The following is a 14558-nucleotide window of genomic DNA, read 5'->3' on the forward strand; positions in this document are numbered from 1 at the left end:
TACCTGCTCGTGGGAGGTTAGCATGCACGCACAGAAGTATTAGAGGCCATATTTAGAGTGTGGCTACCCCAGTGGTTGGTAGTTTAATTCATAGTCAGTTTTCAAGAGAATTGACACGTGTTCTATTGTTAGCATTATGACAGCCGGTCAGGGGGTGGGGGGGCGGGTTCTCTATTCTGTGAAACCCTAAGCTGGTGGCAGTGTGTGGAAAGGACTATACAGTTTATTTTTGAGATAATGTCTCCATTCTTTTATTTTACATGTTTAGTTGGCAAAGATGGGGTCATCCATTCTTAACTCATTGACCTAACCACTCTTCATGGACCATCTACCACAGAGAAGGCATTCTATGGGGAATAGTGATGGGGGAGGGGGGCGGGGGGGTGTTAGAGCACAGTCCTGGCCCTTAAGGCATTGAATCTTGGCCCTCCAAAGCAGCATCTTGAGACCACTAAGGAAATTTAACCCCCTAAAGGATGACAGTGTCCGGAGGTGGGCCAAGAAGCAGGTAATACATGTCAGACATCGTCTTGAATGTATTTCCCTAAGGAACCCTTCAAGACAACCTATAGTTTGGAGCAGAAGAAATTGCTGATTCAGTTAATTTGCAGCAAAGCTCTGTAATTGGAGATCATACAGGACCGGAGAGGAATTAACAGGTCTTGGTAGGCGTGCAGGCTGGCCCTCACCCCTAAGTAACCTCAGTGTATGATCATAGCAGCTGGCATTCGTATAGCCCTTGACCATTTCCAAAGTATGTTCATGTGATTCGTAAAGGCACAGAGACAGAGCCTATTGTACTGGCCATGTTAGACTTTTCCACTCCATACTGACAGCCTGCAAGGCCCAGGGAGAACAGCTAAGATTGGAGTAAGGGCAAAAAATCAGAAACAGTCGTCAACAGGAATGCTTTCAGGAAAGCTAAACCAAGGGAATTCTTTGATATTCTAGCTGCCCACATAGTACCCCAGCAACTGTATGAGTCACCAAAACAGAAGAAGCAAATGTTGCATTCTTGCTCAACAAGAATTTCTGCAAATAAATATTTGGACCATCAGGATACTACAAAATGAAGCTAAGAGGGTAGCACAGAAGCTTTGTTAGGTCCGTGTGTGTTAGTAGACGGGGGGAGTAGAATTTCCAGGACCCTCGAGATTATTGATACTTTGAGGTAACATTTTTCCAGGGAGAAAGGGCAAACCCCTTGGGAAAAGGCTGTAGGGAAAGAAAGGCTAACGTGCATTGCAGTTGGCCACCATTTCTCACGTTACTTTTGCAGATGACCTTCGTCTAGGGTGTCCGTCACCTTTCAAACGACGAAACGTCGGAAGGTCAACTACTCACCTGTCCTGCTTCTGTTAGCACAGCTTCAGCAGCTTGTACCACGACCCTTCGGATCTGGGAGCCGTTCTAGAGTGTAGGTGTCAGAGTTTAGTTTGACTTCGATCTAGAACTGGCATATTCTAGATCGCAACAGGCATTGAGAGTATGTGCAGTTCCAGGTTCGGCCAACGGAATGGGGAACGGAGACTCCCCCTGTCACGCGGATGGCCGAACATGGTGTAGTGAGGAAGGCACACTACACTTGATATGCTTGTTAGAACTGCAGCTCCATATTGGGTCAGGTCTTTAGACCCCAGATTGCAAACACCCATCAGTATGTAATGCTGTGATCGGTGGGGGGAGGGGGGGTGGCCAAGCACAGGTGAGGGCCGGGGGGGCACGGCCTCATGTTCTTCACTTCATGCACTTGAGCAAAACATGAGATGCCCCTGGGCGACAGGAGCAGAGACTGCACATATTTTTTTTATTTTTCACCGCCTTTCTCTGTGGGATTGTCAGATTCTGAATATTAATATTTTAATGTAGATTTGGTGGGTAAGTAAGAGATAGTTTATGGTTTTCATACTTCTCCCCCCTTCTGTAGTTTATAGTACACTGTGAAGTTTGAAAGTAAAATTCTTTTTCTTGACGTCTACACTTGGAAAATATTTATTCCCCCCTGCGTCTCAATAGTATGCATCATAAACTAACCCAGTTCGGTTTATTTACTTCCCTCTTGTTGTAGCCCTATGATCAATTGTAGCAACACAGGCATATAATGGTAGAGGCTTTTGCTTTATGACAGTATGAGCATGAGATATTGTAGCCTCCTTTCGGAGTGATAAGTAATGAACCTTCCATTTTAAAATCACCTATTCGGAAGGGGTGGGTGGCACAGAGCCAGAGGGGTTTGGGGCCATCCGAGGTTGACTAGCCACTCATCACTAGGGGAGGCGATCGTGATCTACAGTTTAAAATGGGCGTCGTGGTGGCTTCGTCGGTTAAGGGTCCGACTTCGGCTCAGGTCATGATCTCGCGGATCGTGAGTTCGAGCCCCGCGTCGGGCTCTGGGCTGACAGCTCGGAGCCTGGAGCCTGCTTCAGATTCTGTGTCTCCCCCTCTCTCTGCCCCTCCCCTGCTCAAGCTCTGTCTCTGTCTCTTTCTCTGTCAAAAATAAATATTTAAAATAAATAAATTCACCTGCCATGGATAAGGAGCAGCAGGCCCCGCAGGGAGACCTCTGCCCTGAGTCTCCCTCCACTTTATCAGGTACCCCAGTGCTTGTCAGGCACCTTATGAGCAGCCTGGGAAAGCCTTGGCCATGCATTCATTCTCTCACCAGGCAGCTGTTGAGGGAGGCCCCCCAGTACTACGCGGGGTACCGGCCGGGTAAACAAATTCCAAAATGTGAATTATACCGCAAGAAACCAGGTTGGTTCAGAAAGAAGGCATATGACAGGGAATAGACTAGCATTATATCCTCACAAATAGACAGTAAAGTGCTGGGCACTCCAGGCTCACGACTGTTTCTTATGCCATTCCTGTGGTCTGGCGGGAATACAGATGCGCAAGACATAGTTATCGAATGGTTGAATCTAAAATCACATTGAGGTGGGCGCCTGGGTGGCTCAGTCAGTTAAGCACCCGACTTCAGCTCAGGTCATGATCTCAGGGTCCGTGAGTTCGAGTCCCCTATCAGGCTCTGTGCTGACAGCTTGGAGCCTGGAGCCTGCTTCAGATTCTGTCTCCCTCTCTGCCCCTCCCTGGCTCTCTCTCTCCCCCCCACCCAAGAATAAATAAACATTAAAAAAAAATTTCTAATCACATTGAGGTGGTGAGTATCCCACACAGAGAAGAGGAACAAAAAATTCAAAACACACCTCTGCACCAGTAAGAAACCATTCCCATAGTCACAGATAAAACCGTAGGCCTGTTTGAGTCAGAAATTACAATTCAGCACGTCAAAATGGCATAATTGGGATGAATGCTATTTTACGTTTGAAGAAGTTGAAGCTCTCCCTATTAGGAGGTTGATTACATCTTGCAGCCTGGTGAACTCTTCACAGCATTTTGCTTGACTCGAGATTGGATTTTATCATCTATTAAGAAGATCCCACCAGCCTTATTATGGATGTGACCCAAGCTACCCAGTCTCCAGGTTCTGACCCCATCGGAAAGGGTTGGGGCACCCAGGGTAGTGCCTGTGTGCAGGTGAGGCTCCCCCATGCAGGTGGGGCAGATCATAGCCACCACTTTCTGGATTGGTGTTCTTGATGTTCAAGTGGTTGTTTTCCTCATCAGTACGGTGGTTCGTATCGAAAGAATCCAGGAGAAGGCGTGGCCAGTGGAATGGACATCGCAGCCATACTAGAATGCGCTTTGGTTTTGTCGGCCCCCACAGTGATCGAAAAAGAGTGTCACCTTCAATCATAATAGCCAACACCTACAGCCCACTTACTAAGTGCCAGGTGGCGTTACTGACAGCGACTGCAGAGGTGTGGGTACTGTTGGCCACTCATCTTACACACGAGGAAACACGGAGGCACGAAGAGTGAAGAGATTTTTCCCAAGGTGTCCTGGCTCAGAAGTGATAGGGTGGTGATGTCAGTCAGATGCTGGCTCTTGCCCACTCCCTAAAGAATGAACAGAAACTTGTGTTTCCAAAGCTTGAAGGGCTTTAGAATTTGAAGAAATCTAGCTCCTAGAGACACTGAAATAACCCAGGTGGGGTGACCTTTCCCCAGGCCAGTTGGAGACAGAACGCCTGGGTTATCGCTCGACTTTAGTGGCCTTCTTATACCACATCATTTGAAGTATAGAAACCCAAGGGGTGCCCGCCTGGCTCTGTCAGTAGAGCCTGCGACTCTTGATCTTGAGGTCATGAGTTTGAGACCCACACTGGGTGTACTTTAAAAAAAAATAACAAAAGGGGCACCTGGATGTCAAAGTACATTGAGCGTTCCACTCTTGGTCTCGGCTCTGATCATAATCTCACAGTTCATGAGTTCAAGCCCCACATCGGGCTCCGCACTGACCATGCCAAGCCTGCTTGGGATTCCCTCTCTCTCTCTCTGTCTCTCTCTCTCTTAAAAAAAAAAAAAATTAAAAAAAAAAAAGAACTTTAAAAATAAAACATCAAATATAAAGGCTTCCTCTTTCCTTGAACTCCACCCACCGAGTCACCCACCCCATGTTCTGTCAGGGAGTGCCTGAAGTTCATTATCTTTAGGAGTGAGAACACCATACAGTTGAGAAGCTGTTTCTATATAAGATGCTCCACAGAAGGCCAGAATTTGTAAGAAATAATTTACCAAAAATGGTTGAATCTCAGCCTGGTAACTTGTGTTACAAATTGAATCAAAGCACATTTTAGGCTTTAGAACTTAGCCATTTTACATTGATGTAGAAGAAGCACCATTAGTTTTCAAATCTTGTTTATCTCTAGATGGATTTTGAGATTGAAAGATGATTCCATATTTTAATTTAGCTTGGGCTTGTGTGTGTGTGTGTGTGTGTGTGTGTGTGTGTGTGTGTGTGTGTGTGTGTGTTTTAAGTTTTAGCTGGTAAATCATAAATTTGGCCAAGGTCTTTGCTCACATATTAAAATCTGGTTTGGGTTCTGAAATAATTGATCTACACTGGAAAGACTATTGAGTCCATATTCTTGCTACCTGCTTCTTATTAGGGAACCCACTTTGTGAGATTTGTCCTCCTTAGATCTGGTTCAGAGGCTGAAGGCCTAAGAAGCCATGAGTGGTTAGTATGTTAAAACTTCTGAATGTAACAGAAACAGTGGCTGCCAGCCTTTGACTTTGTAATCTTCAGGTGAAAATTACAATAAAGGGAAACTAAGTTTCTCAAGGGAAAACCACCACAGTGAATCTTGATTCTTGAAAGTCAAGTCTCTGACCAGGATCCAGTCACCTGGGGTGATTATCCATCATTCTTTCCCTCCTCTCTCCCTTCCTTTGCTTTCCTTTGCTTTCCTTTGCTTTCTTTTTTTCTTTCTTCATACTTCTGATGCTTCTATACCTCTTCCTTTCCAATTTTGACACTGATTCCCTCCCTTTCAGAAAGGAGGGGGAACAAAACCTGTAAACGAATCAAGACGAACTCATTCAAGTGTCTGGGGGGAGTTGGAGGAAGGGAGCCCACCAAGTGGCGGTGGTGGGCCTCACGGGGCAAAAGCCACACAGGCTGGCACAGGGGACCGAATAGGGACACAGAGCGCAGAGGCCAGTTCTGTGGGTCCTCCAGAAGCTTGGCTGCTGGTGTTTCCACATTCCTCCTGGTTACAGATCATCAAAATACGGGGACAGATGCAGATTATCCCAGGCTGCTCTGAGATCTAGTCCCTGATAATCAGAGATGACAATCTAATGCAAGGCCTGGTAAAGTGTCGGGAATGCTGTCTGATGAAAGCAGTGCAGAGGGCTAAGTGGTTGTTTTCGTTGGTCAGCTAAGTTCCCTGTGCTTTCCTGCATCTCAGTTTACCCTGTGGGGGACCTGGCAGGAGCTCTGGCAATTTCTTCCCCGTAATATTGATTTTATTAGAGCAACAAGACAAGAAAACCGTCCCGTTCTGATTGTTCCAAAAGAAACAACATTTTAATGTCTTTTCTTGAAAATTTAATGTTTGCCTTTGAGCTATCTCTCTTACTGCAGAGACAGCTTCAGAATGAAGGCCCCTAGCCTGAGGGCCTCAGCTGGGTTTTGTGACATCTTATAAGCAATTGGAAAATCCAACTGCCAACTTCTGCTTTCTGTGAGGCACCTTTCCTTCTGACTGCTTTGGGGTAGAGGTAGAGAAAATGGCTATTACCTATCTTTTAAAAAAAAAAAAAAAGTCTTTAGAAATACCACATAGTGCTGCCAGTTTTCGGGAAGGTGGTGAGGCTAGAGAGAAAAGAGACCCTCTTATTTCCAAAATTCCTCATATGTGAAAGTTAAAGGGGAAAAAAAGTACGCCATACAGCAAGCACCCCCCCATTTTACCCTTGAGAGGTTTTTCAGGAGTGCCATGAAATCCAACAGTGATGGATGTTGAACTTCAAAGAGGTGAGGAAGGGACATTATTGCTTTAAGCCAGTCTCCGTGGCATTTGTATGTGATATACGTCTCTCCCAAGCCCTGTTCCCTCCTCTCTTCTCTGCTGCAATCCAGGTAACAGTGGCACCAGCAGGGACATAGGACCTGTCAGTGGCCGTCACTCCCCCAAGGGAGCCTGATCTACCCTGGAACCCTCCCAGGGACAATCTCCACCTGGCTTGCCGCTTTCTCCCGCTTGTGCTGGGAAAAATCACAGCAACTTTTCCTGGGCACTGGGGAGGGACTTTGTCATGCTGCAGGTGTGGAATTAAAGCTCCCGATCTTTGCGGAGGGTCTCCTGCCCCCGTGTAGGGCCCAGTACCTCTTTGGGGTCTCTGAGGTTGAAATCATGAGTAAGGAAGCCAGAATTCTGCAGAGGGGCCACCAGGGACAGAAGGGGGCTGGGTAGGCTTCGGCAGGAGTGGGTTATACAGGGGAACCCGCCAAACACCAAGTTTGTGGTCAGTGAGCCCCCACACCCTCCTTCTCAGACCCTACACTGAGCACTAGAGAACACAAGGATGGCAAATGATACGGTGATAGTAACTGGCCTCCATTTAGAGAGGCTGTGCGTTGCTTTCGTCCCCTTCCTACGTCTGGTAGACGCCTGGGGAACCAACCCGCTCCCCTTTTGTGCGTGTGAGGTGTGCAAATATAAGTGGATTTGAAGAGTGAGGGGCGGGGGGTGTTTGTAAATGGCCAGTTCATCCTCTGGATTATCCCTAGGACTTGACAAACTGCATTGAGTCTCTGATCATGGTGGGAACGAGGCGAGATGAAGACCTTTTTGTTCTAATACTAGACTCTGACCACCACCCCCCACCCCCGCTTCATTTTCAACAGTGGGCATATTGTTTTGTTTTGAGCACCTACTGTGTGCCGGGCGCTCGACCTACATCACTTTCTCAGCAGGCCCTCACAACCGCCCAGAGAGCCCTCTCTTTGCAGACGAGACTGGCCTGCTCTCAGTTCCACCCCAGGCTGCGGGCCTAGTGGCCTTTCCCTGCCGCGGCGCGATATTGGAAGCGGCAACTGTGGGGAGGGCGAGGAGCGTTGCAGTTCCCGCCGCGCCCGCCCGCGGGGAAGGCAGCCGTGGGGACCCAGGGCCCGAGGCGCGGGGGGGAGCGACAGCTGTCGATGTCGCACCCGGGGACTGCGCCCCCGCGGGGCCGACCCGGCGCCGGGGCCGAGAGGAGGGGCGGCGAGGGGCGGGGCGCGCGGGGCGGGACGGAGGAGGGGCGGCGGCACCGGCGGCTCGGGCTCGGCGCGCCGAGGAAGTCCCGCTCCGAGAGCTGCGAGCGTCTGGAGGAGGCGCGCTCGGCGCAGTCGGGGAGCGAAGTCCGGAGCGAGGGGCCCCCGTGCCGCCGCCGCCCCCTCCTGCCGCCCGTCCAGCCTGGGAGTCCGCGGCGCCGGCGGCGGCCGCCGATGGAGTTCACTTGAGCGGGGAGCCGGCGGGAGAGGCAGGCGCCCGCGAGCGGAGCGCGGGCCGGAGCCCAGCCAAGCCCCGGGCGCTCCCCGCCGCCCGCCCGCCGCCCGCGAGCTCCGGCCAGGAGGCGCCGTCGGCCCCGCGCAGCCCTCCCGGCGCCCCGGCCGCTGCAGCGTTCCCGCGCCGCGCCCGGAGAGATCGGCCCCGAATAAAGACTCCCGGAGCGTCGCCCTCCAGCGCCTCGGCGGCGGCGGCGGGACCGGGACCACTCGGGCCGCGGCGCTGCTGGAGAGGCGGGACCGACAGTCGGGGAGCCCGAGGCGGCCGCCGGGGAGAAGAAGCCGCCGCCGCCGCCGCCGCCGCCGCCGCGCGCCCTCCTCCTCCTCCTCCCTCTCCCTCCTCCCTCCCTCCGCACATGGTCTCCTTTGTCCTGTCGCCGCCGCCGCCGCCTCGCTCTTAGCTCCGCGCGCCGCGGCCGCGGCTCGGGCCGCTCCTCTCCGCCTCGCCCGCCCGCCGGCCCGCCCGGGACGCTGCTCGGGTCCCCGCCGTGCCCGGCCCGACCCGTGCGCCGCAGGAGCGGCCCGGAGGCAGCGGGCGGGCGCGGATCGGGCGCTCCCCCCGCCGCCCGCCGCCCGGCCTCGGCCGCGCTGGATGTGTGCGCGGCGCTGGCGCTCGGCCGCCGCCAGCTGCTGCTCTCGTACGGATTTGGGTCCCGTGCATCCGCTTTCAGACTTTCGCGAGGAACCGAGGACAGACTTGCGGACGCAGCCCGGTCGGAGTTGGGCGTTTTCTCTTCGTGTGTTTGGCCGCTTTTTTCCCCCTGGTCTCTGCCGATCCCCCATCGTGAGCCCTGCTAAGGAACCAAACCATGAACTTGGGGCTGACAGGACCGCTTAACCCTTTGCGACCAGGTAATGCAGCCCCGGGGGCGCGGCTCCCTCGCTCGCCGCCCGCGCTCGGAAGGGAGGCGGCCGGGTCGGGGGTCTTTGTTGCGGCGGCCGGGCCCGCGGGCAGAGGTGGCAGGGGCGGGCGCCTCGCGTCTGGCGCGCCCGGGCCCCCCTTCGCCACCCCTCCTCCCTCTGCCCTCCCTCCCACCCTCCCTCCGCGGCCTGGCCGCCCGCCTTTGTACTTTCCTCCGTGGGCCGGCCGAGCTCGGCCGGGGAGCGGCGGCGCGGACGTGCCCGGCAGGGCCGGGGGGCCGCAGCCGGCCCGGCGCCTCCGGTCCCGAGGGGCTCCAGCCGACCCGGGGCCGGGGCCCGGGCCGGGGCCTGCGCCCAGTCGGGCTGGAGACCGAGGCGCGGCGTGGCGCTGCCGCTCCGAGGTCGGGATCCCGGCCCGCACGCGGTGCCAAGGGAAGGCAGAGGAGGTCTGGGCTCGCGATCGGCGGCAGTCGCTGAAAGAACTCGCGCTTAAGTTTCGAGGAGGCTTCTCTTTCCTTGTTGGGAAGTCCCTCTTCCTGCGGGCGCGGGTGCGGAGGGCGCCCCGGGGTCTGCGGCCGGAGAGAACGGAGGTGGCCCTCGAACCCGAGCGGCCGCATCCCACCCCCGTCTGCACGGAAGGCTCGCATTCGTTTTCCCATTCTCGGCGCTTTTTCCTCCAATCTGTTCGACTTATTAACTTTTCCCTAAACACCAACTACGGCCTCTAGTAATTTTTTTTAGTATCAAAAAAAAAATCTCTCCCTCCCCCCCTTCCCCCCATTAAAAAGCAGCCAAAAGAGAGCTTTGTTTTTCCGTCCTTTTTAGAGGCAGCCACTTTCCGCCCTCACCCTCCCAAACCGAGCGAGGGGCGTGAAGCGAAATGTGGGCAAAATGTAGAAGTCCTTAGCGTGTAAGGGTGCCCCTGTGTTAAAAAAAAGGAGAGAAGGGAAACCTCCACTCGCCTCTCTGGCTCACCGTGTTTCCATTCGACGTTCGTGATGGAAAAATAAAAGTAAAAAACCGGCCAGGAAAATGGCCCAGGTAGTACAGGGAATTGCAGACTTTTTTTTTTTGTTTTTCTTCTAAAAATCACGAAAAAGAAAACGTCCCCAAGATAAAGGGCCAGATAATTTACACAGATGCTTTAAAGGCAGAAGTCGAATTTGGAAAGTTGGTGGAGGCAACGTAAAGGATTTTCTTGTAGTTTCCACTTCAGACTTTGGCCAAGAAGCTCCTTTCTGACTTCTCAGGACGGTGGGCCGCCGTAGTTTCAACCACCTGGGTGGGAGAAGGAAGGGATCCAGAATCATTTCATGATGAGCCAGTGTCCCATTGCAGTGTTTTTCTTTGGGGTGTTTTCCTGCGGAGGCTTTTTTTGAGGCGGCCCCTTCCCCAATCAGAAGAGGCATCGTTTCAGGCTTTGTGACATGCATCAGAAAATTAAAGGGCTCAGCTTTTATTAGCAGGCACACTCCTAATCTTCTCTGAATATCCTGTCGGACTTATTTCCTTAATAACTTACTGGTTGGCATCATAATCACTTTTTTAAGTTCGCTTCAGATACAAGGAACACTTAACCGCCTCCCTGAGAATAGCGTGTGTTGTGTAGACCAGGGGAGCCGACAAAAGGCCACAGCCCCAAGGAGGTGTTTCAGACAACCGGAGGGCCTGTTAACCTGCAGCTTCTGTCCTATTTGATCTCTCTCATACACCCACACAAATAGAAACTCAATCGAGAACCATTTCCTTTCCTCACCCACGTTCTCTGCATTTGGGGTGCATTTGCACTTATTGTCCTATTTCTTTGGGCCAATTAGACAGATTTTAATAGGTAATCCCTGTATCCGCAAAGGTGATTTCCGTTTTAAGATGATTTCATTAATGGACTGTTTTTCTTTCTTTTAAACATATCAGCGGGAGTTTGTTTTTAGAAGCCATGAATGTAACATAGTCCTTCCAGTTTAAACTAAGAGATGCTTTTTCATTCAAGAATGATGACATAGGCTTATCTCTGAGTTTTTAGCAGGGAAAACTCAAATTCCTAGACATCTCACTACAGATAGCAATATCACAGCACTATTACTGCAATTTTTGCCTTTATTAACAATCTCTCTGACTTGTTTAAGGCATATTTTGTTTCTTTCCCCATGCCACACTTTTTTGGCAGCTTGTTTTTCTGAAAAGCTATTGTATAGTTTTATTTAATTACCTCTAAGGTGTCAGGAAGGCCGTTGGCATATTTTTTATTCACACACAAAAAAATTTTAAAGCTATCTAGGGTTTATTTTAAACTGTATATACATGTGTGTGCAGGCCAATCCCTGTTTCACACATACGTTCATTTTTTCCCCTTGATCTATTAATTTTCTGAACCACCTCTACAGTAGGGAGGTTAGGAGGAAAATAAAGGGGGAAATACTCATAATAAAAATATTCTTTGTCTTTCTGTATCCCTTGCATTGAAAACCAGAATATGTTCCCCAGATATACATAAGAATATCTCTTTTTCATCAACATAACACAGAAAGGCTAAATTGAGTACCCTCTTTGTCCCCAAAATCAGCCCCCCCCCCAGCCCCAGAGTCACAGAATATGCTGTACTTGGGATATACCCTCCCCCCAATTCTTATAGTTCCTTCTATATTTGTTCAACACGCTATGCTTTGCTTTGTCAAAATATGCATCTCTATGTATAAAGTGTGTGATTTACAAGGGTCGCATGGCAAGGGTTACAGCATAGCCATTGTAACTTTAAATGCAGGTCCATTTTCAGATTATCTTCGTGGGGATGCTCATGTTTACTTCAATTGTTTAATTTTTTCTAGAAGTTCTACAAATATTCCGTGCCTCTACAGCATTATGGCATTTTCCTCCAGATCAACTGTGTGTTTGTTTTCCAGAACATTAGTGTATAATTTACCCTGGCTTTACTCTTGCTGTTGAAACAGGTTTATCTCACTTTCCTCAAGCCACTGTAGTAATTAGCAGATACGATTCTAGAAAATGGGAAGGATGTGACGCTTAGGGCATGCATCGTGTCAGGTTTGGGGGCCGGTCAGCTTGCTTCTGTTTCAACACCAAGGTCGTCCTGGTTTGCTAGGAAGAACAAGGATCTCGAGGTCATCAGCTGAATCTTTAAATTAATTTCCGGAAGTGCTAGCCATCACTTTGTAGTGAGGAAAAGCATAGCGTTAAATAATAGGCATTTCTGGGTTGTGAAAGAAAATTGAAAAATAGGCATGTCTGTACATCTCAAAGAAAAAAAAGCACCATTTCCAAAATAACGATCTGTCAACGAAATTGCAAAATCATTATGTGAATGAGCTGAATTGCTTTGTGTATCATCTCATAGAAATATGTTTTGCACAGATAATATGTCTAATAAGGACACGTTTTTAAAATCAGATTTTTTCCCCCAGCAAAGAGCTGCACTGCAGGTCTGTCTCGTGCAGTCAAATAGCGCCACCTTATGGACGATTGGGGGAAATCGCTGCTTTCCCTGTCAGGTTTTGCTAAAAATGGAGTGAACTGGTTGAAAATCAGTGATGATGGCGATGACAGTATTAACGACCATAATCACATTTTTTTCTCCCTTTCTTGTTTTTCAGGCATCAGATGCCAGCTCTGAAAAGCTCTTCAATACTGTTATTGTAAACAAAGGTAAGACACCTTCGTTCTGAGCAATGGCTGATTTTTGCATTTGTTTCATTGTCATTGCCGAGAAAATCAGAATAAAAAACAAACGGTCTTTCATTTTTCACTCTGGAGCCACGATTCACCCTGCGTGTTTTTGGCCTGAGACAGATTCTGTATGCTTTGGTGTTGTATTCCAGAATGGTTTCTTTTTGAAGAATACGCTGAATCCTTATTTAAATTGCTTTGACTACGAAATCACTGCTATCTATGTGAGTTTAATTTAATGCAGGAAGCGGTAATGGAGAATAATAGTTCTCAAAATGCCTTCACTTTATTGTTACTTATCAACTACCCCGCAGTCGGAGAACTATAAATAGAACTATAAATAGCTGATTCGTCCTGCAGACCCTGATAACCAGTGGATGTTTAGTATGCACTGGCTTATGGTCATAAACCAAGCCTCAGTCTGCTGTGGGCTTTCTGTGAAGTTCATAAACGAGCAAGAGGGCAAAATTTAAATATGTGCTGTCCCATTAATTTCTTCCAAGCTGCAATATCAGACTAAGACAGGCTAATGATATAACAGTGCGTTAAGGGAAAACTTGTCCTCGATCACTGCAGCTTTCATTTGTAGCAGTGTTGTTGGAAATCACGAAATCGAAGGGAGTCTCCAATCACTGCCTTCGCAAAGGTGTATCATTGGAAAGGTATAAATTACATACACTGAGTGACTTTCTCCCCTTCGCTGTGGAACCTGATTTGGGTGCTTGCATGGTCGGTACGGGGTGCTGTCTGTGGTAGTCTCCTGCTGTTGTTACCTGGGACCAGTACTTGGTACAAGTTACAGAGTGGGGCCTCCCTGGAGTGGAGGAATTTGAAGCCACTTCCACATCCGCTTAGTCGCCTTGGCCAGCATTTTTGCAAGCTGGGTTCAGTAAGACACATTTCCAAGTGCCGGGTTTTTGGTTGTGTTTTTGTTTTTTGTTATTTGTTTTGTTTTGTTTTTTGAGCTCCCAGATTATTTCAGAATTTGAACCCAACTGCCATTTTAAATAGTACATTATGTTGAGAGTTCCCTTGAGGTGCCGATGCTAGTGTGATGGCTGCTACTCCCAGAATTATTGTCACATTGAGTTTTTATCTTTTTTATGGCATGATGGAGTATTCCGGTTTTATATGTCATCATATTTTTTGATGGACTGGAAGTTTGTATAAATTTGTTATCCATAAGGCTAAAAGCCCAATAAAAGAAGATGCTTGTGGTTCATAGCATGCAGTGCTCATATGTACAAACGCCTAATTGTTTATTGCTCGTTTTGATGAGGGAAGGGGATGGGTAGACACGGGTGGATCCAAATCTGGGTGAGAGAAGGGGGTGGAGGAGGAGATAAAAGTTAGGACAGGGCCTGGAAAGGAGGTCTCAGGTGCCCCCCGCTCTCCCCCCCCCCCCCCACAGGACCTCCAGCCCCAAGCTTCCCTTCTGCTTCTGCTCATTGGCTCCAAAAAGCTTTGGAATGTGTGTCCCCTCTCTGGGATCGGCCCTAGAGTGGGAGCTGGCTCCGTTCCGGGACCTGCGTTGAGGCCCTTGCTGCCCTCACCGAGCTGAAAGGCTCTCTTCAGGGAAGTTGAAGAGTGATTGATGAGAATGGCTCCCCGCAGCCCCGACTCCCCCACCCCTGCCCCCCTTCCCTTTTCCAATCAAACGTTTCCCACATTCTTATTTTTGTTTACTTACAGAGTGTGATTTGTGGCATCTATTTGGTTGTGAATAGTCATCCCCCTGACAGGGTGCCTTTCTTCTGAGCTGCTTTTCTGGGGGTGATTTAGTTGCCTTGAAAGGATTAAGGTTTCTTTGTGTGCACTAAAATCAACATAGGCTTTTTCTAAGCTTTGCTTGGGAAACCATACACAAATAAGCATTTTAGTTGATGGCAGATTATTCCTTTGCCCCTTATTTCCATCAAAATGGCCTTTCTTTTCTCCTCCAGAGTTTCCCTTAATGCCTTATGCTAATTCCTGTTGGTAACATGAATGACAAGAGAGGAATCAATGCAAATCCAGGTGCGGCAAAGTCGACTGACTGGTACCCAGCACCCGCCCTCCCCCTGGAGAGAAGGAGATTAGGGGGGCGGGGGAGGGGGGAACGCTTGGGGACAGTTTTGTTA

At 49.6% G+C, this 14558-nt stretch overlaps 1 protein-coding gene across 10 annotated transcripts in view; it reads left to right on the forward strand.

Annotated features, from left to right (window-relative positions):
- AUTS2 (activator of transcription and developmental regulator AUTS2) overlaps window positions 1-14558 on the forward strand; it is a 1119695-nt gene that overhangs the window by 1019550 nt on the left and 85587 nt on the right. For all 10 annotated transcript variants that reach the window (XM_045047808.1, XM_045047811.1, XM_045047810.1 and 7 more), the window contains one exon: window positions 12366-12417. In XM_045047808.1, coding sequence (XP_044903743.1) covers window positions 12366-12417 — 52 coding nt within the window. The remainder of the gene's footprint in view (window positions 1-12365; window positions 12418-14558) is intronic.

Source organism: Felis catus, chromosome E3 (assembly GCF_018350175.1).
Source record: "Felis catus isolate Fca126 chromosome E3, F.catus_Fca126_mat1.0, whole genome shotgun sequence".
Taxonomy (NCBI): Eukaryota; Metazoa; Chordata; class Mammalia; order Carnivora; family Felidae; genus Felis; species Felis catus.